The sequence below is a fragment of the Helobdella robusta genome (genome assembly GCF_000326865.2).
Source record: "Helobdella robusta unplaced genomic scaffold HELROscaffold_2, whole genome shotgun sequence".
NCBI classification, from domain to species: domain Eukaryota; kingdom Metazoa; phylum Annelida; class Clitellata; order Rhynchobdellida; family Glossiphoniidae; genus Helobdella; species Helobdella robusta.
The window spans coordinates 3254412-3279345 of NW_008704083.1; the positions used below are offsets into that span (position 1 = coordinate 3254412).

General features: G+C 30.3%; 4 protein-coding genes across 4 annotated transcripts; 2 read left to right on the forward strand and 2 right to left on the reverse strand.

Annotated features, from left to right (window-relative positions):
- Nucleotides 1–726: 726 nt before the first annotated feature.
- HELRODRAFT_155673 (hypothetical protein) lies at nucleotides 727–3538 on the forward strand (the record flags this gene model as incomplete). Its single annotated transcript, XM_009017233.1, has 6 exons — nucleotides 727–852; nucleotides 1266–1382; nucleotides 1735–1927; nucleotides 2088–2237; nucleotides 3044–3216; nucleotides 3404–3538. The coding sequence occupies 6 exons, from the start codon at nucleotides 727–729 to the stop codon at nucleotides 3536–3538; spliced, it is 894 nt and encodes a 297-aa protein (XP_009015481.1).
- A 1125-nt stretch (nucleotides 3539–4663) lies between these two features.
- On the reverse strand, nucleotides 4664–7901 carry HELRODRAFT_160254 (hypothetical protein; the record flags this gene model as incomplete). The annotated part of the gene is made up of 3 exons (XM_009017234.1): nucleotides 4664–4923; nucleotides 4981–5050; nucleotides 7785–7901. The coding sequence occupies 3 exons, from the start codon at nucleotides 7899–7901 to the stop codon at nucleotides 4664–4666; spliced, it is 447 nt and encodes a 148-aa protein (XP_009015482.1).
- Nucleotides 7902–8780: 879 nt separating this feature from the next.
- HELRODRAFT_64550 (hypothetical protein) lies at nucleotides 8781–12052 on the reverse strand (the record flags this gene model as incomplete). The annotated part of the gene is made up of 4 exons (XM_009017235.1): nucleotides 8781–9153; nucleotides 9322–9428; nucleotides 9505–9704; nucleotides 11989–12052. The coding sequence occupies 4 exons, from the start codon at nucleotides 12050–12052 to the stop codon at nucleotides 8781–8783; spliced, it is 744 nt and encodes a 247-aa protein (XP_009015483.1).
- A 6234-nt stretch (nucleotides 12053–18286) lies between these two features.
- HELRODRAFT_160256 (hypothetical protein) lies at nucleotides 18287–23029 on the forward strand (the record flags this gene model as incomplete). Its single annotated transcript, XM_009017236.1, has 7 exons — nucleotides 18287–18582; nucleotides 18921–18976; nucleotides 20987–21213; nucleotides 21777–21917; nucleotides 22275–22482; nucleotides 22638–22734; nucleotides 22915–23029. The coding sequence occupies 7 exons, from the start codon at nucleotides 18287–18289 to the stop codon at nucleotides 23027–23029; spliced, it is 1140 nt and encodes a 379-aa protein (XP_009015484.1).
- Nucleotides 23030–24934: the final 1905 nt, after the last annotated feature.

Below are 24934 nucleotides of genomic sequence, written 5' to 3' on the forward strand. Positions count from 1 at the left end.
AGCGCTTCGTGGCGACTCGTATTTTTATTACACCTCGTTCAGTCTGTTTCCTCGGTGAATGATTTTTGTGACGGTGAGGACTTAGAAGGATGCAACGAAGAGTCTCATCCAGTCCGTCCACAAAATTACAGCAGCAACAACAAGTTAATTCATCTTTCATCTATTATTTAATTAATGACTAATTATAACGAAGATAATAATAACTGTTACTTTATTAACATCTTAATTAATAATATAATAACATTTTTTTAGCGTTTAACTGATTTTTTTAAACTAAATTTTTCATTAACTATTTTTGAACAACTATAAAATAAAATTAAATATAAAAACTGGGGTGCCTAGCAGAGCACCTGCCCTCTTTTGCAGTGAGTGGGTTCGAATACGAAGTGATTTCCGATCCCACAGTTTTTTTTATTCTATACTTACTTGTAATTAAACTTCCTTGCCACACAGGCTGTACTATCCACACCACACGACGCACGTACACATTATTTATGCACACGCAAGCACCGCGTCATTCGGGTATGATTGTTTTTGTGATTCGGACACAGTGTTCGAACCCTGCCATTGCGTAATAGCAGCAACATTTAGATTTCTGTTTCTAATTTTATGGAAAATATCTATAAAAATTGAAATAATGCTTTTTACAACCGTTTTCAGTTTACAAAAAGTATACATTAAACATTTATTATTTTAAACAACTTAAGGATTTTCATACATGTTGGAATGGTGTCCTGTGGAAATAAATTTGATGAAGTTTTTACACTTATAAAGTCAGTCATGCTTATCACAAAATATGATGTTCTTTTTCATCTGTTCACTGATGACAAAGAGATGAACTTTGACAAAAAGGTTATAAAGTAGTTTTTTTAAGCTTGAATTATTTTTTTAAAAGTTTGAAATCAAGCACACATCTTTCAATTTGTTTGTATGAACATTTGATACCTGTCAACATTTCTGATCCGTTCAGTCTTATGCATACCTATTTCTCCGTTACTCATACACTCTACTTACAACCAAATCTTCAGTTAACAAGATTTGTCGAGGCTCTCCTGTTTCTGACTATAATTATAGATTGTTATTTATTTTTTTTGCTAAATTATTACTTTTTTTTGTATTAAATAAAAAAAATAAAAAAGGTTTCATATGATTAAAAAAACCATGAATTATTAATGCAGATATTTTTTACTTTTTGTTTGCAAAACAATTTGTAAGTTCAACCTAACAAACATTGTTCAATTTTTATTCAGTTTCTCAAATATCAGCAACGATTCTCAAATTTTTTTTATAAAATTTACGCCATACAATATCCTCCATATGTCGATGAAGCAGAATGGAAAACTTTATTTAAACCTTGTGCCACTCAACGAATTTTTCTGCCCGTTAGTGTTTAAAGTTTTTGATTTATTGACGTTTTTTAATTGAAGTGGAAGATTTATTTAAAGAGTAGTAAAAATTGATGCGTTTTTGAGTTGGCTATATCTGATTTTTAGTTGTCAGTTTTAACTTAATCTAAATAACCTGCTATGTTGCGACTACATTATCAGAAAATTTAAAAAAAGAATTGAATGATTGGTTCCCTTTCAAACATTTGCTTTGCATCTGAAAACATGCTACTTAAAACGGTCCACTTTCAAAGTTGTTCACTTATATTTTGTTCTTTAATATTCCATCAGCTATTTACTTGAAAATATGATAAAGACAGTTATGAATGATGATCACATCACATCGTAGCTAGTCCTAGCAAGCGTGGATTCCATCATCTACCTGGACACCGATGTGCTGTTCCTTCAGCCTATCAACAAACTCTGGGACGTGTTCGAGACTTTCAATGCAATTCAAATATCGTCAATGACGAAGGAGCATGAAGAGGCATCGGCAGGCTGGTACAACAGGTTCGCAAGACACCCATTCGTACCTCCATATGGTGTGTTCATGTCTCTCTTCCTTCATTGCCTTCTTTCCATCCAATTTACAAAAAATACAAATTTTTACTTTATCTGATGTTCAGATTAAAATTTGTTAATTCTTTTAGTTATGAACTTCTTAAAATAAAAATCGCATCCTTTTTATAATATTATTTTCAGGCATTAACTCAGGTGTGATGTTGATGAATTTAACGCGTATGAGAGACACCAAATGGGTTGATGAAATTATATCCTTCCACAGGAAATATAAATATGATATCACGTGGGGCGACCAAGACCTCATAAACATCTACTTCCACTTCCACCCTGGTTACTTTTTTCCTTTATTGACGATTATCCTGATTTGTTTTTTATCATGCAGTTTGGCGACGTTGTTTTAACGTAATCAATAACATCACTTTTGCAATGTATCAAGTCACTGCTTGCAGGAAAGTCATGAAACGTCTTGCAATTGAAAATGACTATAGAGCTGGAAATATATGGAATTTGATTTTTGTTATAAAAAGCCATGAAGCAGTTGTGGATTTTTATTAAAAGATCATAGAAAAAATTTGTTAATCAAATATTAATAAATATATGTACAGGAGTTTCTCTAGCAATCAATGCTAATTTATGGAATTTCCTGATTAACAAAAATTTAAATGTTTGTCTAACATTCTATGAACTTTAATAGTAATAAACATTTATCAATTATTGCTTATATATGCAGAATAGGTATGTTTGGCTATAACAATAACAATGCTGCGAAAGTAAATTGTTTCGGTGATGACCAATCAAAGTTGTTTAATTTATTACGCTTATTAAAAAAATCAGTTTACGCCGATGGCAACCATCAAACAATTTGTACGAGATGAGATGTGATGCTAAGAGTACGAGAGGGAGAAAAAAATTATTCAGTATAGGATATTATTTGTTAGAAAATATCAGGAATGAAATTTTGAGTTAACTTCACTACTTAATAGTCTCATAATAACTTAATAACGTTTTATTAAATCATTTCTTGGCCATCCTTGTCTCATCAATCACATACCATAAAACATGATTGATTTTTAGCGCTGTTACTAGATGTGTTCAATATTAAATAGTTGTTTTTAAATTGGTTTAATATATTGCAGACAAACTTCATGAAATATCTTGCAACTGGAACTACAGACCGGATCACTGCATGTACATGAGCACGTGCAAGGAGGCTGAGGTTGAAGGCATCTTTGTTGTGCATGGCAATCGGGGAGTCTTCCACAATGAGAACATGCCCACTTTCAAAGCTGTTTACGATTCTCTTTTTCAAGTAATTCCTTTATATTATATTTTTCGAAGGCAATAATTGTATTGAAAAATTACCAAAGTGCTAGTATACTAAGAGTTTATTTTAACATTTTATTTTAACATACTAAAAGTTTATTTTATTTTTCGTACCTTTTAATAATTTGGTAGTTTTAATAATTTTATAGATAGAAAAATTTAACATTTTCCAGTTTCCAGATGAAGAGTACGATGATTTAATAATATTAAGACAAAATCTTGAAAATAACTTGAAACGTTACGAGGATACCAGATGCGGAAGTATGGGTAATTTATTTTTAAAAAATTACGAAAAATATCTGACATGAAATTTTTTTTTTTTTTATTTATTTTATTTTAAATAAAAATTTTCCTTTGAGCAAAACGTTTTAATAGCTAAATAATTGATCTTGTACGTCCTGTTCAAAAACCAGTCACATACAAAACAGCATAATGTCATATATTTCAAAAAACTCTTACTTTTGAACATTTAGATGAAAGAACATAATGTATTTAAAATTTGAAAAAATAATAGCACTCTGTTTTGAACATTTAAATAAAACTTACCAAGAGTATCGAACTCGTTTTGGATGAAAATCGATTGTTTTCGTTTCTAACAGAAAAACAAAAACTTGAGCTATAGCCAAAAAATTAGCAAATTTCAACGAGTTCTAATTGTTTAAGCATAAAATTAAATTATATAAATTGCAACTTGTTACACATAAATATTTATTATCAATAATATATACTTGATTTAAATAAAAAAACGTTAAAACAAATTAAATCATTTTACAGAAGCATATCTTAATGAGCCCAAAAAATGACTGCTACATTTTTCAGTAAATATGTAAAACGTGGTAATTTACGAAAGATTTCTAGAAAATAATCCAAAATTCGTTTTCGTCGTGCGTATCTTTACACAACAATTTCCTAATAAGATTTGAAAAATATTACTTACTACTAAATTTTATGATGGATTTTTTAAACAGATTCGCTCTTAACTTTATTTAGCAGTTACAAAGAGAAGGTAGAAAATTCCAGAGAAAAGGAAAAAATCAGGCTTAGCTTATGAATTTTTGACAGAAAGTAAGGACATAATAAAACATGAACATATACTTTTGTGCTCAGGTTTAGTTAAAATAATTCGGATATACTTGAGAATTTAATTAAATTATGGCTTGAACATTAGCGTGCAAATTTGGTAAAATAGTGTCAGAATTATGAAATAATACTGACTAAAAATACTTCAAAGTTTTCAACGCAAAATTTATTCAATCGATAGGGGGCATGGTGCAAGTTAATTTACTCGATAGGTGACGACGATTTTTTTTTGTTTTGCAATTTAGATGACGTCATAAATTATTACAAATTATTTTAAAATTTAATTAGTAGTTTTTTTGATTAATTGGACATACCTTGGAAATTTTTATGTTTAAAAACACCCGAAACAAAATCTAATTTTGCTTTGATATAGAGTTTTTTTCCTTTTTAAGGGAAGAGAGTCCGCATTGGGTTGACTTGTTGGGCAGCCTTGAATAATCGGTGCCTATTCTGGTTTCTAAGAGACTTGAATTCTGTGAAAACGAATCCGCCTCCTTCTTTTGTTTTTCTTGTGCGATTTGTGGACCTAGGGTTCTTTGCTGGATTCTATACTCATTGGTGTAGTTTCGCACGCAGCTTGCAATTTCCATAGGCTCCGATTTTTGTAATTTTTCTGCATTCATTTTATTTATTTCTCGGAGTTGTATCGACACCACCATCGGTCACACACGTCGAGGTTGTACGATTGAACGGCAAGAAACATTTCCTAAGTTGCCCAACCCGACAAGAAGTTCTAATTCCTGTATTCCAGTTTGTTCATTGACATTATTTTTAACATTATTCTAGAGTTCAGTTAGTTCAATTTCTTTTCATTTACTTCCGTCGATTAATAAAATTGTTATCGAATATTTTACGCGTTCGTGTGTTACTCAGTAAAATCATATAATTCGAAAATGCCCAGTGCCACACAGGACTAGTCGAACTCACGATAAAAATATACACAAAAATTATTGTCGTACCATAAAAAAATTCCTTGAGAGAGATAGAGGAAGAGATTACCTTACTTCCAGTTCCAAAATTTTCGACAATATTCTATATTTTATTGGTAGACTGTGGGAAAGAAGAGATGATGTAGGAGTCATCAGGATTTAATTGGTAGTAAATATAGTATGACTTTTAGTTATTTAATTCCAATTAAGACAGTTGTTTGATGTTGATGTAAAATATACTTGCTTGGACAAATTTGCATTTTGAGAGCGTGTGGCATGTTCTAACAGTCAACGATATTGTACTCCTTCCCAAGCACTATTTGTCAGATCTGTCATGTTTGTCTTCTCTGTCAAATTTAAACCATCTAAGCCATCGTTTATATTTAAACATATAAATCATCTATTAATGATGATTGATATGTTTAAATATACGTCTATAAAGTCATTAACCCCGCCATGTGTGAATGCTGTTGTTGGAAAATAGAAGAACATTCTACTACTCATCATTTCATTGCCATCGTCACTGACGCAACCACCACCAGTAGGTACCATCTGTATTGACATCAAAAGTTGCCGATTTTTGAATTTTACTGTTTACTAATTTGATTACACAACTCCATTGCATTGCAGCAACCATCAAACTTAGCACTGTTCTCAATATTAATGTCATTATGAGAATCACCAGTTTTAGAATATTGTAATTCACCCACCATACCCCTGCAGTCATCAGTGGCATTATCGATATTATAGTTACTGACACAAAATTAATGACTCTCGAAATGCACAATTTACCGTCTGTCCACTATCAATATCACCATGACCGTCTCAAGCACCACCGTTCACAGAGGCGGATTTAAAAATTTGCCGCCCTTGGGCTATCCATATAACTTTTCCTCCCTCTTTTTTGTGGGCATCGCTGTAGGCCTCAGGCCTTTCGTCCCTTTTACACAACCAATAATATTTCAAGAAATTCTTAAAGCATTGAAACTTTGTAGTCTTTTAACTCGGGTCTAATGATTAAGATTAAAGGTCATCCTTTCTTTTGCGCTTGCTTCAGAGGTATCAACGACAAAAAACACAGCGTATATGAATACGTGTAAATACCACGCATCAAACACATTGCATATGATGGGCGAGCATCTCTTTGCATTAGAATCCAGTCACTGTAACAACAGGACCAGGCGCCTTTAACATTAATATAAATATAAAATTTCTGTTGCCCAAATTCTAAAATTTCATTAAAAAATAAAATCATAGACTACATATAGGCCTTCTATATAATAAAACAGGATACATTATATCGAATTTTTAACAAAGTTCCGTGATCTCCGGTCTCTCCTTTTAGAATTTTCTTTTTTTGTAGTCGTCTCTTCGTACTCAGTGATTCCGGCTTTTACAAAAGTTACATTTTCATAAATGTCAAATTCCTGCCAGTGATTTGTAGAGCTTGGGGGCAACGGAAAGGTCAAGATCAGATAAATGAAGTTTTAGTGTAGTCTTAGTAAAAATATACGTTTGTCCTAGAAACCTTTTATGAAACTCATTTTTACTCATTATAATCATTTTACAGTGGTAAATCGGTTGACAATGTCTTCAGAAAAAATGTTTTTTTTATAAAATTCTTTTTAATGTTATTTTAAATAATAATTTATAATTATATAACATTTTGTAAACTCTCTTAAATTAACGAATTAATTTTGTTATAAAATATAGTTCTAATTTTTCCGGGAAATGTTCAGAACGAAAACTTGCGTAGGAATGGCTTTGCTATGCAGTGTGAAGTAACATCTTTGATCGTCTAATCAATGTACTCAGTCTGCATTTTATACATTTATTAATACATTATAACATGGTAGCTATCATCATAAGTATGAATAATAATTTGCGACTCGCTCAGTAACCTATTTTTTTCTAGTAATTATATAATTTCGTTCTATTATTATATCTTTATACTCTTGTTTAAGAATTTATTTTACCTATTCGCAAAATTTACGTCCCCTTAAATTTGCCGCCCTTGGCTATAGCCCATTTAGCCCACATGTAAATTCGGGCCCGACCATACCATAATTACTAACATTATTAATATCAGATATTAATGAGTTTTGAAATTCACCAATCGCACTTCACATTTTACCACCGTTAAAACAGCAACGACACCACCACAACCGTTCCCCCTAATATTGGTTATCAGAAGTTATCAGTTTTTCAATTAAATCATCCGCCATTGCACTACCACCATCATTAACTCGATCACCATAAATATCATTAATAAATATTATTATTATTATTATCAACATACAACTTCCACAACTATAATTTATGGTTATTGATAACAATACTCCGGTTGTCATCAGCACTACAACCAACTTTTTTATAAACTTAAACAACCAACTTGTTACTATTAAAAATCCTCCCTTCGTCTCATCACTTACTATTTCTAACCACCTCACCGCCAGTTAAATTAAAAATCTTTGAACTGTCTTTATGTCATTGTATGTTTGTATTTTGTATTTATTAGATTTGTACAGCGTCTCTATTGAGTTACCTTCATTGTATTTATCAACGTGCATGCAACTATAGGCTTGTTGAATCCTGAGTTGGACATATCGCCGCCTCCGACAGTTTTTCTCGCGTATGGTATAAGAAGAGCCCACAAGTACATACTGCCTCATTTATTTTTGGCCCTATCACCTGCTTTGTTAAAGTTTTACGCTGTTTAAGAGTGAGTTCAAGATTAATTCTACTAACCGTTTCTAAATATTTATTGGCAAATGAATTTTTAATTTTTAAATTTAAAAAAGAGTTATTAATTTCAAACTATTTATTTTATTTCAACATTCTACATTCAACTATATAAAAAACATATTAGTATAATAACAAACATTAACATAGCAACGGGAGTTGTTAGGTAGGATTTTACAAAATTTCATCAGCCTGTTATAACTTATTTAATTTCCGAACAATTGGTTAATTTTAATGTATTATGTTCTTAAAAATCTTTCTTAAGTTGTCATTTTATCATCTTTCAAAAAATATGTTGACATTATTATTAATGACGGCGCCTCTTATTTTTGAACAGAATTTATTGTGATATGGTTAACATTAAAAAAATTAAAATTATTTTAAAAATGAGAATAATTTTGCAACGAAAAGGTAAAAACAAAAAATCTTAAAACAGACAATGTAAAACGTTAAATGAAAGTGATTTTACAAAAAGATAAATTCATCATAAAAGCACGTTCCACATTAGAGCGATATAAAATGATGTCAAATAACACAAGACATACAAAAATGACATCTGGTTGACTGGATAATGGTTAATTGATTGAATCACTTATTTTCTTCGTCTTCAACGTTTTGTACTTGCTCTTCTTTTTGACTTGTATCGCCTGTATTAATAAATTGATTGATTGTTTGTTTGATTGTCTGATTGATTGACTGGTGGATTCATTCATTGAAATTTCATTTCTAAAAAAAATTGTTAGCTATGTTAACGTTTTCAGAATTTTAATCTTTATAATTATAAAATTATATTACTTTATTACCAAAATAACGAAATTGTATTACCTTCATCAGCCTGCATATCAGATGTCCAGAGCGTCAAGTTGTCTCTCAACAACTGCATGATCAGTGTTGAATCCTTGTAGCTCTCTTCACTCAAAGCATCTAGTTCAGCAATTGCTTCATCGAAAGCCGTTTTAGCCAACTGACAGGCTCGATCTGGTGATCCTAGAATTTCATAAAAAAACACCGAAAAATTGAGTGCCAATCCCAATCTTATAGGATGAGTGGGAGCCAGGTCCAATGAGGCAGCGTCACTGGCTGTTTGGTAAGCAAGTAAACTTTTTTCAGCTGCTTCTTTTCGTTGATCGCCTGACGCAAATTCGGCTAGGTATCTGAAATAATCACCTTTCCTACAAAGAAAAAAACGTTATAAATGCAGTTAATAACAAGAGCGACATGCAGTTCTTTACTTGACAATTAATATTTTTCGATTAGAAAAATTATATAAACTGTACCTGATGAATATATTAAAATATTAAAGCAAAATTTTAATAATTAAAACGCTAGAATTTGCTAACATCTTATAATAAAAAACTTTAGATTCTCCAGCACTTGCCGATGGGATGAGATTTTTGTCTAAAACGTCTAAAATGTCATCGCATATTTCTTTCAGTTCTTTTTCAATCTATTGGGTTGAAATTTAATTAATTTTATAATAAACTTGAATTTTGAATGCTGAAACATGACTTAAAAGAACCAACCGTTAACCGGTACTGTTTGATGAGATCCACCTTTGCGCTGGATCCTTTGCTCTCTTCTTTCTGCTCGATGCTGCTCACAATCCTCCATGAAGCTCTCCTCGCTCCAATCACGTTCTTGTATGCTACTGATAATAAATTTCTTTCTTCCACTGACAATTCGACATTCATTGCTGCCACTTTTTTCATGTTTTGCACCATTTCTGATAAAAATTTTTTTAGATTTTTTTCAAAACAAAATATTTCTGGATAAATAAAAATTTTTTGCGGTAATAAGTTTATAATTTTGTTTTTCTAAATTTTTTGTTATTATTGTATTCCACTATCAGGATAACTGATTTTTATGTTAAAATTTATCATTAAAACAATGAATTTTATAAAATATTAAAATAAACTCGAAATAAGCAAAAACTAATATTCCATGTTCAACTGAAAAATCATGTCAATTTAAGTAAAAATATTGCTTTTTGTTTAGAAAATAGTGGCTGACTGAAGCCATGGTTGGCTTACTTACAAAATTGCATGGGTTTCAACAAACAACTAATACTAAATATTTATTTGACTTAATGTGCATCTTCCTGTTTGCATCAAAATATTTTGCTCTTCAAATGATCAAAGTGGCTTTGCCCGCTTGGTTCCGGAATTAAAAAAAGAATTCAGTTTATGTACTAATTACTGACTGATTTAGATTTAGTGAGTTTCTACATACAATTCCGGCTCAAATTCGGAATAAGCGTTATTCTATGATGTTTCGATGCATTGGATTTGCAACCGTAATTTTTCCCGATATGAAATTGTTACTTGACTCCTAAATAAAGGAGTAGTTCTCATACATTAACAATATTTTGATTAATGTCTGTGGGCTATTCTTTTACTGGGTTAAAAATGATTTTGTTGAAACTGGTGCAAGGTTAACAAATGTTAAAGCCTAACATTTGCATTTCTCAATGGAACATCATTTATACATTTTTAAAATTAGACTGCTTGCCGATTCATGTTAATTAACAAGTAGAGCAAGAACATCTAAAGTTTTAACATCATTTCACACTCGAAATACATCTACGCAGTGCAGAGCTTAGTTAGACCATTCTTTATAACAACCCCGCTAGCCACCCATCTTTTTCATCCTCAAATCATTCGTTTGCGTTAAAAAAAATTTCAAGTGGTTATTAAAAGATGTAAATTTAAAAAACGGATTTCTGAAATGATAATTAAATTATTACAATATTTTTTAATTAAAAGCTTTTACTATCGTTGACAGTGCTGCCTGAACGTTATAGTGACGTATAAAAAATCACGCGTCACACACGCACTCACGATTAATTAATTATATTTTGTTCAAAAGCCGTGGAGTACCAAGGGGATAGCGCCGCCTCAGGACTCAGGCAACCTCAGCGTAGGAGCGCCAAAATTTGTATTAAAGCATTTGTAACTTTAAAATTTTTTTTTATTGACCGGGTTCGAATATGACAAAAAGATGTCCTCCTGTCACGTGCTTCGTCGTTTAGCACGTATTCATATACGCTGTTTTCGTGTTGTTGTTTCCTCTGAACCTATGAGCTATGTAATCGACCTTTAACCTTTTTTATCAGACCTGATTTACAACATTTAGCTACCGGAAAGTTTTTTTTCTAAACGTGCAATCCTTTTGCACAGGCTTATAGATTCTACAAATATGCTAATGATGACCTTTAACAACTTCTAGAGATGCTTTCACTGATGCGAGAACCTTCATATTTTATTCTCTATATTTGAATTTAATCAGTCTACCCAGCACCATGACATGCAATTCTTTCACCTGGGCAGAACAATATTTCATGCCAACGCAGCCCCGAAGTGAAGTGGCTAGCGATTTCAGATGTGTTAGTGTTGCCGCTTGCAAATAATAATTATAACTACAAAATCTTTGCAAATTATGCTAACACTTCCGTTCTGTGAGGGTTTATTTAGCAAACTGAAACTCATTTTAACGTATCAGTGAGCTTCAATTAAATGATATTGTTTGTCTGGCTCAGCACTGTTCAGCATAGAAAAGGAACTACTGGAAGCAATCAATTTCGTTGAAGTTGTTGAAAGCTTTACATGTACAAAAAAAATTACAAAACGTGCCCTTATAAGAAAATACGACTATCACTACATACAAGTTGTTCGCTAAATTTGTTGGAGTTGTTTTCAATATAAGTTTGGTATTGCCTACTGTTAATCGATCTTACGCAGTTATATAAATGTAAAGATGTAAATATATATATATATATATATATATATATATATATATATATATATATATATATATATATATGCACATGTGTGCTATAGGTAATTTGTGCGTTTGTATTGATTTTTATCAGATTAAAATAGATCATGAAATTAGTTTTCCAACGCTAAAGGAAAAAATTGCGTTCCGTACTAAATAATGTTACTAGTCATGCACACAAAACTATTTTGTAGTATATATTTATAGATGTATTTTCAAATTTAACAACTAACCATCGTAACGCTCTGCTTGCTCAGCCAGCTTGGCTTTATAGACACAATCTTCCTGGTCGGTCATAATGACGTGTGTATCTCTACGTGATGGACGAGTGTTTACAAAAATAATAAAACGAATAAGAGATGTTTATCTAGTTAGGTGTATAATTTTAAATTTAAGAATTTTTTTCAAAATTTTTGCAAATTAAAGTTCAATTTAAAAAAAAACTAACATGTCGATACGATATTCAATGCAGTATTCTTTTCGACCTTCTCCAGCGATTCAAAAGCGACTAAAATTATGTCTGGGAAGGCAGGCGAAAATATTCAAATGGTTCTGCTGATGCTTTGTTGCTTCACGAGAGCATGCAGCCGCATGTTGCTTGACAACGCCGTTCTTTGATCAATAACAGTGCCTCCTTCACTGCAATACGTGTGTGCCTTCCTGCATATATCTCTTACTACATGTGTACGATTATATATTATTTATATCTAAACGTACACACTCGTGTATTATTAATATGACTATATATATATATAATATATATATATAATTTTCATATATATATATATATAATTTTTTATTTGTATTATTTTTATGTAAACATATTTATATATTTACAAACACCCACACTCACAAATATATCAAATCAATTTATTCAATCAAATCAAAAGAAAAAGAAATTATTCGGAGACCAAAAAGAAATTAAATTCTAGTGTGTAAGGCCACCGTGTGTCACTGTTTGAAACAAATAAAAGTCAATATAATTAATTGTCTTTAGTCCTGATCCTACAAACCGAAAATTTAAATTACTTCAAGTTAGTGATAGATTATAATATCATAAAAATAGCAAATAAAATGGTAAGCATTAATAATTTATAAAAACAGAGCCTTTTGCCACTAAATATTTCTTCTATTTATTTTTAAATAGATGTATAGAACCACTGCTTTTTTATGTCCAACGGAAGTGTTTCCTATATTGCTGGTCTAGAAAGTTTTAAGCTTAAACAAAGTAGTTTAATTCTGGCTGGCAGATTATAAAAATTTGCGTATGACGTTTTAATCTAGATTGCACAAGATCGCCAAAATGAAAAAAATTTCATATATATATATATATATATATATATATATATATATATATATATATATATATATATTGGAAGGAAACCATATTTTATACTACGGCATTGTATGAAATTCTACCGAATTATTGGCATTAATCAATTTGATGTTTGCCTTTTCAATTTTCCTTGCTAGAAATTTCTGGAAGTTGCTCAATTTAATGAAAATAAAATTATTATCCAAGTTTATCATGAAAATTTAATAAAACTGTTGTTATCCAAATTCATCATTCTGATAGGCATTATTTCGATTTTTCACAAATCATCTTCATTGCAGCTTCGGCTTATATAGTTTCTTTTGACAAAGCAAAGTTAGTTTATTAGCAAAGTGAGTTACTTACTTGGTGTCGTATTCTTCATCTCCTTTGTTGTTATTATTTCCTTGTTTTTCATTGCTACTAGTGTTAGAATTAAGGAGTCGAGTTCGGCGATGTAATCATTCTTTGTTGGATGTTTATTTGAGGTTTATTGGTATCTATTAGAACAGGTTCTGCAATTTTTGGATGTATTGTGCAGTAGGTATTTTGATAAATTACTTTTGTGTTGTCAAAAATTTGGCGGGTTATAAGATTTGGATGTGTTGATTGTAAGTGAGATTTGATGGCTCCTCTTTGTGTGTGCATTGTGAGATGTCTTGATAGTAAAATGGTCGTAACACTAATACACAAATGTTGTTGACGCGCACAGTTATTAAATTTTCATGATAATAATTCTATTTTCAACAAATTGAGCTATTTCCAAAAAATTCTAGTAAGGAAAATTTGAAAAACAAACTTTAAATTGATTAATGCCAACAATCCTATTGAATTCATATAATACTGTATAAAATATGGTCTTCCAACCTATATATATATATATATATATATATATATATATATATATATATATACATTACTATATGTATATATAATATAATGTTGGTAAAAGACCATAATTAATGTAGTAATTTATAAAATCTACCGAATTTTTAAAAATTTAGTAGATTTCATAAATTACTGTATAAAATATTTATATAAATAATATATATATATAAACAACGCATATATATATTTATAAATGATCATATATAAATTCATTTGATCATTAGTTCAAATTTTTCCAGCTTTTGATTTTTCCGGGAAATCGGATAGGCGGTTTCGATTGACCTTTCCATCCTAGCCTGTGAAGCCAGCCAGTTGCAATCCGTGGTACCTGCTAACTAATAGGTCATCTCGCTTACAACACATTTTTTAAATGCCTTTTTGTTATACATCTTTCATTGATGTTATTAACTTCAATAATAATGAAGGACAAAGGAATGACAACAACAAAGATGAAGAAAACGATACCAACAAATAAACTTTGCTGAAGAACTTTACATTGCTTTAAGAAACTTTATAAACCAAACATACACTAAAGAGGATTTATGAAAAATCGAAATAAGGCCTTATCTGCATGATGAATTTGGATAACAACAGTTTCATTATATTTTCATTATGAACTTTCAACAAATTGACCAATTTCCAGAAAATTTTAGTAAGGAAAATTGAAAAGACAAATTTAAAATGAATTAATGCCAACAATTCGGTAGAATTCATACAATACTGTTAATATATATATATATATATATATATATATATATATATATATATATATATATAACAGACTTAAAAATATGATTTATCTATGAATATATAATTTTTATGTCACAAATTTGGAATATTACATTTTGCTTTTTCAAGTGCGAGTCATGTTTTTAACATCACTGTTACTTTTCATATAACTCACTAAATAGATGGGGTTGCCTGTTTGTAAATTTGGAATTCGGTTGCATAGTTTCTCAGATCAACGTAATGATAAAAATAATAATATTTTTTTTCTACAACAATTGAAATTTTTAGTGCTCCTTCCAAAAAGAGACCTCACAGCCTAAGACTCTAAACATTTTTTTTATCCACGGGTTTTCACATTAGGAAATTGGTTCAATTTTAAAAACCTAGAACTTGCTTTGAGGCTATATCTTACCAGGACACCTCTGTTCCGGATGAAGTACTTGTACTTGTACTTCTAATATTTTGATTTATAACAATTAGAGCCTTTTAAGCACTTAACTTAGATAAGATTTTTTTTACCATAATTAGACATAAACAAATTTCTATATCATTTGATTGTTCTGATATTTTTATTTGATTTGATCATCGCGATTTGTATATTTGTAATAAATGCAATAAATAAAATTTTTTTCAGTTTTGTATTTTTTAAATGATTTGTGTTGATCTCATGGTATTTTTTACTGATATTGCCATATATTAGAATACCTAAACTCCCCCCTCAAATACACCCGCACACATTTTGAGTTTGCTTTAGTCTGGTATCATTCTTTAGTTTCCGTGAACGATTCTATATCAAATTTTACAATTTTTATGGTTTAATAACAATTTTCATTCAATTTTTAAAGATTTTAAAATTCTTTTTCAATTTTTTCAATTTATAGATTTGCATGATAATTTGCATCATGTTTAGTTTTTTTGTCTGATGTCTAAAAAATCGTAACGATTGGAGACCATTTTCATTTATCATTGGATGTTGCCATTGTATTCTTCCAGTAATAAATCTTTTTACCGCATGCAACATCCATTTTAATTAATGCCGGAAACTTTATATATTAATTATAGTTAATTTTTAATTTTAATAATTTTAAGGAACCTCAGGATATAACGACAGCTAAGGTGTAATATAATGACTCTATCTTACCAGGTTAACGTTTAGGTCAGGTAGTATAGTTTAATTTCTAAGTGAAATTCATTGACTGATCTTGATGATTTGCTGTATATAATGAATGTGTAAGGTTGAAAAGTTTAATGGGTCCATTACTTTCTTTTCTTCCTATGTTCAGAGTAATCAACAAAACACAAACAACATATAGAAATACGTGCTAAACAACGCATCCAAACATAGCATGTGATAGGCGAGGATCTTTTTGTAACATTTGAACACGCGGTCAATGCACTCACTGCGAAGTTGCACCAGACAACCTTACCACTACCCAGATAGCACGATAATACGGGCCGGTGCCGGGCGAACGTCGAAAATTACGGCTATGTCCGGCATAATATGGCTGCGCATTATACATGTACGCTCCGACAGCGGTTCGTAGCACAATGGCCGGCACAATAATCCCGGCAGTCAGCCGTAATGTTCATTTTTTTGTTTAACAATAATAATCAACATAATTAAAATAAAAAACTCATATCTACTCATATCTGTATGTATTTAACACAAAAAATAAAGAAAATATTGTTTTTAAAATAATTACGGCGTTCATTCATTTTGCCGTCATTTTCCCGTAAAATGGTTTAACGCGTAAAATACTATGTTTATAATCGTATATATGTATATATATAAAAGCGTGTATGTATATATATATATCAGTAAGTTTAATGTCAGTATATTTCGGCAGGAGGCATACATATATATATATATATATATATTATATATATATATGAATATATATATATACATATATATATGAAATTGAAATATTTTCATTTGATTATTATCAAAATATTATTATAACCAATTAATTAAAGTCAGAACAGCATTTATTATCCAAAATTTAATATCTAATTTCATTTTCGCTTTTGAATTTCATGAGAAGCGCTAAATAAATGTACTTGATTTACTTTTAGTGGCGCGATATTATAAAGATTCCCTCTTTCTTTTTCCGATTGTTAGTTGCGATTGTGTGCTGTTTTCCTAAACTGCATTTAAATAATTGTTATTTACTTTAAGAAAATCGTTTAAAGTAGTCGCTTCGGTTGCATAAATCGTAATATTATTATCGTTATATGATCGTATTTGTTAATATTTATTTTTAATTTACCGACATAGTTCCAAAACACCACTAAAAAGACTATAGCTGTATAAGCAGCTATAGTATATAATATAGTATATACTATATAGCTTGAGAAGTAAAGAGAAAAACTTCAACTATATCTTTTCTATAAAGTATAATCTAAGGACGTCAAGGTTTAAATTTGAAATTTATTTATTCTAATTTTTCATGCTTTAGTTTAGTAACTCTACTAAATTGAATAGTAGTAATTTTGTTAGTATAATTTCAAATTTATTCAATTTTTAAATTTTAATATGCTTTTTTTATTTTGATTTTCATTTATATTTTTATTTACAACAAATAAGACATGAGTTCACGTTATTCCTTTGGTACTTCACATTCATCAAAATGGAGGAGATTGAAAAACATGGGCAAAACAAGAAATGTAAAAAAACAACCCATATTTATTACCGAAAAGTAAAGATTGTGTGCATCGAATGATGAAAGCATTGATGACGCACCAAGTCAGCCTCAACATTACATGGATGGGCCAGAAAAAAGAAAAGGAGGGCTGGTCAAGACTTCTACTTCGAGATGCCCTGATTAGTCAGTATTTTTTCCTGTTTCAAAAATTAAAATTTCTATTTTCTAATAATTAACGTTTTGTTTATTGTCTTTTTTTCTAGGATTAGATTTAGATTTCAATGTAATCAGTTTATTTTTCATTAACTCCTCCAGATGCCATACAAAAAAATCCAAGGACTGGGCATGCCACAGAGGCAGATTGTGATGTTGAGGTGAAAAAATGGCTTCGGAATGCACCGGACAGATATGGTGGAAGAGCCAAAAGGGAACAAGCCAAAAGCAGCACATAGATACCAATTGTTTATATATATATATATATAATGAAATTATTAATTAAATGAAAATGAAATACTGACTTCAATTCAATGAAATACTGAATTCAATTATTAATTTGTTTCTTAGAGTAAATATATATATATATATGTATGTATGCTTGTATGTGTATATATATATGCATCTGATAATGTGCATTGTTTCTTACTTTGTTGGTGTATATATGTTCTAAATTTATCATTTACTTTTTTAATTTATTTTTTGTTATCAAATTTTATTCATCAATCGTTTAATTTTAGATTTTCTGTTACTGTTACTAAACTAAATTATTTATGTTCTGGTTTTACCGGGAAATTTACTATCTGAATATATATATATATGAGTGTATGTATGTATATATATATATATATATATGCTTGATATTTTGCAGATAATAAAAATAATAAGATGTTATTGTCTAATATGTAACATTTATTTAAAAAGTGGGCCGATGTCGGCAGTAAAATTCGGACCTATACCGGAATGATTACGGGTGATGGTAATAAAATCCGGGTCGATGCCGGATCGAATACGGGTGCTGGCAATAAAACCTGGTCCAGCGCCGGCGCGAATAAGAGTGCTTACGATAAATCCGGGCCGATGCCGGCGCGAATACGACTTGTTGGCGCAAAAATCCGGGACGATGTTGGCGTGACGATTACGAGCCGGCGCCGGAACTTTTTTCACATCCATCTCCGTTTTGCTGCTGTGGACCGTCAACAAGCCGGCATCGATGCCGGCATTCGGCCAGCATTTTACCGGAAAATTTTGCTATCTGGGTAGGCCATCACGTTGGAAAAAGTATCAATTCTAATCTCAAATTATCTGATTCCATGATACTTATATTAATGGTATAAAATATAATATGCAAGATTATATTTTATGTACGTAAGAGTGGATTCTGTATACAAAATTTTTGGCATATAAATTTTTAAATGTTTAGGACCTTGGGACATTGACTTAAAAAGGCGATAAAGACGATTTTTTTTGTAAAATAAAATTATTACAAATAAATCAATCAATCAGTCAATCGATCAATCAATCAAATAACAAGTTTATAAACAAAGCGCCATTTCTCCAATGTTTAACAGCGCTCTTCAATGAATTTAACAAACAGATGGGTCTTGAAATCCGCTCTGAACTTCTTAAGTGGTGAAGTTGTTAGAGAAGGAGGTAGAGAATTCCAGAGAAAATGGCCAGAAAAAACAAACGCTGATTTAGCACAAGAGTGTTTAACACTTTAGGGATCAAAAACCTCTATTGGAACGATAGAGCAGCGATAAAAGTTGGTAGCAAGATAACTAGTTTTGTCGTAATAAAGAAAGATGTTAGGCGAGGCCGTGTAGCCTACTCTCTCCAGATCTGTACAATCTCATATAGTGAGATCAGCATGAAAAAGATAGAATATCTTTCGAGAATATTTATCGGAGGCGCGAGTATAAACAATGTAAGACATGCCGATGATACAGCTCTCATAGCAGATTCAATAGAAAAATTGCAAACAATTGTTTCCAAACTAGTTTTTGAAAGTGAAAAGAAAGGCTTGAAAACTAACATCAACAAAACAGAGTGCATGGTTATCAGTAAAAGCAACCAGTCAACAGCTTCAATTATCTCGGAAGTCTGATTACCTCATGTTGTAAAAAGAATGGGTATCAAAAGAATGGGTATCAAAAAAAGGATAGCTATGGCGAAAGATGAATATTCTAAAATGAAAAACATCTTCACCTACAGTAAAATCAGAATATCAACAAAATTAAAACTGTTTGGATGTTACATTTTTTTTCTGCTAACTTACGGCCCTGAGTCCTGCTGGACAATTTCTAAAGAAATGTAAAAAAAAATGGGGTTTTTGAGAATTACGAAAATTAGTTGGACCTCCAATACTTCGAATGAGGATGTTTTGAAACAGTCCGGTTTTGAAAAAATGGAAATTACTACAGACAATTTGATGGGGGCAGTTAAAGTTTTTTGGTCACATCATGTGGAAAGAAAGAATGGAAAATCTAACAACTACTAGAAAGATTATAGGGAAAAGAGATCGCGGTCAACAACGAATAACATTCGTGATGTCCTTGTGTCACTTGTTGAATATCAACACATTTCAACTAGTACAAAGTGCTAGAGATCGGGTTTTGTGGAGGTTGATGGTCGCCAATGTCCCGAAAGCATAAGGTACGAGAAAGAGGAAGAAGAAGAAATAAGAATAAGAAGATGGCTGTGAACCGGCCGTTTAGGTTTAATCAATATAAATGATCCTACTAAAAAAATAATTGTGCTCATTGAATTATATATATAATTCCATTATATATAATTCAAATATAATTCAATATAATTCAATTATATAATTCCATGATTGTGATTGATTGAGATTTGTACATTAATGTGCAAGTTTTAAAAATTATTTTGCGATTTTGTTGTTCCATGATTTTAAAAAATATTAACATGATACTAAACTCAACTTTTGGTAAAAATTAAAAGGATAGAGACAGACGATCGTGATGGAGGCGCGTGTCGAGCACGTCCTTAAATATTATTTCCTGAGTGAGTACGTCAAAGAGTTCCGTGCAACGAATTGTACGCTTTTTGATTCATTCATTGAGTGTAAGTGATTATAATGTTAAAACTTTTATCTTTTATCTTTGCTTAGCTTCGTTTTGAAAAATTTGAATACGACGACATATTCAAATTTTTTTCTTATACAATAATACACTACTATTTTATTTATTATAAATAAATATAAATTATTAATAAATTATTTTATTATAAATGAATTATTGCTGTTTTTGATTATATTGTTATTTTGCGTCATAATGAGGCTACCTAGCAGCATCATCCATTGAAAGCACCATTCAACAGATACTACTGCAAAATAACAGTATAATAATTTATATAATTATAATGTAATAAAAAACAGCTATAATAATAATTATGATATTCAATCTCTCGCATTTGCATTTCATGTTTTTATTCATTTTTAAAACAGCAGTAATTCAATCATGTGAAATGACTCAGATTTTTTAAAGAAATATGTCATATACTTGTATATATATAGAAAAACTATTTTTATTGGGAATATAATCATAGTAAACATAATAAATATAAATGATAAATTAATAAATAAATAATAATATAAATAATAATTATTATTATTAATTAACAAACACAAACGATGTTATCTAGGTTTTCTAGCATTGTGTAGGACCCCAGCTGATGAATATTCAATGTTATCAAATTGGTTGCTAGCAATATCAAAGTGTATAAAAGTCCATCAATTTGATGAATTCATTGAATCTGCCGAAAAGGCACTGGAGTTGAGTGTGGAAATAAAAAATATTTGTAAAGCCATTGTCCCTGAAGTTTCATTTGATGAAAAAATCAACATAATTAACAAAAACATTGAGGAATTGGTTAAATGTTATATTTATTCATTTTATTTCATTTTTTTTAGTATTTTTGATGATTCATTTAAATTTAAATTTATAATGGACTATTTAGCTGCATTAAAATGTTTTAAATTAAGATCATGAAACTTATAATATAAGTCTTATATTAATAATTTTTAATTTTACATGTAACACTAATTGTTTTTTTTTTGTTTCATTTATTCATTAGTTCATTCGAATAAGTTATTTCATTAGTTAGTTCATTCATGTCCTGGTTATGACATTAAACTGACTCTCACTGCCTTGTGAGTGATGTTGGATCATCAAAGACTAGGCCCACCGCTTATAACTGTGGTTGCGTAAGGAAGGGCGTCCTGCGTAAAAATTAGCCAAATAAATTACTTATGATGGAATGGCGTCAAGGGGTATTTTAGTATCATCATAGGTAGCCAAACGGCAACCCCCGATCTCGGGGAAAATGTCGTCTAAACGTTTGTTGTTGTTATTCATTAGTTCATTCAATCATTTATTAATTATTTAAATAATTAATTAGTTTCTTCATTTATTCATCCCTTCATTATTTCAAGGAGGAAAGCCAATGCAGGTTCAACCAATGTGAGGACCAAGGTGAGGTGGAAGTTGACTCAGCCAGAGGGCAACTGAAGGAAGCAGTGATCATCTTTTTTGATGAATTGTTGAAATTTTTCCCCGATGTCGGTCTTACCAAGGTTAAAAATAATTAAATTATTATTATCAATTAATTTTATCATAGTTACTGCATATATATATATATATTTTTTATCTTTTTTATACTTATTATTAATTTATTTATTGTTCTACTGTAGATCAGACATAGACAGTAATAAATGAATGCACACACACATACACACGCACGCACTCACACACACACACACACACATACATACATACATACATACACACACACGCACACACACAGACAGGCAATAAATTGTTGTAAATGACAAATTAAAAATCATTTTATTAAGTATCTTATTAACAAGTATTTTTTACTATATTCAAACACAAGACATTAAATTATTATTAAAAAAAATTGAAAAACACAGATGATAATTAATAATGATCTGGAAGCTAATGATGATGATGAAGAAGAAGATAGTAATAATAATAATAATAACAATAGTGATAATAATAACAATAATAATAATAGAAATTCATCATCATCATTATCACCAACAACTAAGAAGATAAGGTCACAGCAAGAAAGAGGTGATGATTTTTATGATGATGACGATGATATTGATGGTTTTCGAAGTAAGTTTTGTGTGTGTGTGTGCATGTATGTGCGTGCGTGCGTGCGTGTGTGTATGTGATCATAGTGTAATAACAATTGTAATTAAGGTCATTGAGTTATTGTGATAATAATTTTTAGAAGTTAATTAATTTTCATGCTGTCTTTTCTTCTGCAGATCAGATCCTGAATGCGCGAAGGAAACGCAGAAGAAGGTGGACAGAGGATGAAGAGATTGAATTTGTTGAGGTAGTTGGCAGGCATGGTGTTGGAAAGTAAGTGCCAAAAATTCTAAAGAAGTTATTTTTGATATTTGTGAAGCGCTATGAATTTAAGTATTAAGTTTTGATAGATATAGCGCCAGTTTTAATATCTTCACGACTTCAGTAGATGTTAATAAGCGTCACAAATGAATGAGTGAATGACTGAAGAAGTGAATGAATAAATCTGCTTAGGGCTCTACTAGGAATCAGAGAAATCAACAACACGCCACACATCGTATACGAATACGTGCTAAACGACGCATCGCACGAGATGGGCTGTGTGTTCGAACCAGGTCACGCACTGTGAAGCAGCACCAGGCCACCTTAACCTCTAGGCCATCACGTCGCCCAAATATACGAACGAATGAATATATTTTATTTTATTTTAATTTGAACAAAGCACAAAAAAGTAAATATACTTGTAGTAGTGCCTTAACTAAAATGAAAAAAAATTAATTATACAAAATACATTGAATAAAATATGTCAATGACGATCACTGATGTACACGCGCACACATTACACACAAATATAGGCGCATTTACATTTCAAAGATAACTAGATAAATATTCAGTTACCAAAAAAGTATTGGTAGATTAGATACACGTATAAACGAGTATCCAATCTACCAGGCAAAACTTAATGTAATTTAATTTAGTGTGCAACAAAGAAACAACTAAGAATATTATCATTATTGACATATTATGAAAAGTTTACGGTATAAAGTTCATATATAAACAAATACATATAATAAATAATAATTAATTGAATAATAAACTAATAAAAGTTATAAATTTTTCCCGTCAGTTGGCAGAAAATTAAAAATGCCGGCCATTTTCCAAACAGGACGGCTGTTAACCTAAAAGACAAGTTTAGAAATCTACGGAAAGCAGATAAATTAGTTGACATCGTAAGAAAAATTAGAAAAAAATTACTACATTAATATTGACATTATTCGTTTTTTTAAGATTTTTGATTGACTGGTATTGTTATTGCATGTTTATGCTTCATTCCTATTATTTGTTTAAACAAGAAATGATTAAAGAATATTATTGTTTATTATATTATTTTCATGTTGGTTTGTTCGTTCCTTCACTGATTGAAACTGGAAATGGTAGTGATGGCGCATATATAAGCTAAACGCACTTAAAACGTATTCATTTAAGACTGTGATATCCACATATGTATATGTATGTATGTCTCATTGTGTTACTATATTTGTTAAAAATGAAATACCTCTAACACATAGCTCAAATGTGTATTCCAAGTAAATGATAATCATGGGAAGGCCTGTCAATCATATTGGTCTCTGATACATCCCTACAGAAATTTCAAAATTTGGTGAATGGAAATTTTGCGGATAACTGATGAATCCAGACTCTAAAGCGCACTGAAAATGTGCAAAGGTGCGTTCAAAAATCATCCATGTAAATTGTAAATTAACTTTTAAACTTATTTAAAATGAAAACCACGTGCTTTATCTTTGCTTATTTTTTTTGATTGCTCCGTCGTGTTTCTACTCTTCAAACGGGTAGCGAATCGTTGTTGACCTGCGGACAATCGTAACCTCCGACTGCGCTTTGAAGTTTCCGCCAGATGGGTACGTTATAATATAATTATTCATTTAGTATGTTTTGGTGAAAAGTTCTGTAATTCAATTGCAGAGCAGAGTAATTTAATTTAATTTTCAATTCAATTTTCGATACTGATTTTTCGTCTGCATATTTTTTTTCTTCTGGATGAGATAAATAATTTTTTTATTTAATTTCATTAATATAATTTAATTAATTATTCATCGTTCTTGTGGGGCTAACTGGCTAACACTAAGCTAAGTTGTAAGTCCGTGTGTAAAAAAAACTTAAACTTAAGTAAGTGTTGTAAAGATGTAAGTATTAATAATAATAATAATAATAATAATTTATTATGTAGTATGTTGGTAAGACGTAAGACTGGTTTTGGTTAGGTGTGTAATGTAATGGTAATCATAATTTTATATTTTAATCTGAAGAATCCTACTTCTTAATGAAGTCAAAAATTGTTCTCTTGCACTGGCTACCTATAAAATATAGAATAATTTTTAAAATTTACATGTTCATGTATAAGTCTCAATCTAAATTATTTCCTAAGTTTTTATCAGATATATTAATTGAACCTAAACGTTCCGGTTTATGATCGTCTTCTTCTTCTCGCTTTTTCTTAACTCGTGTTAAACAC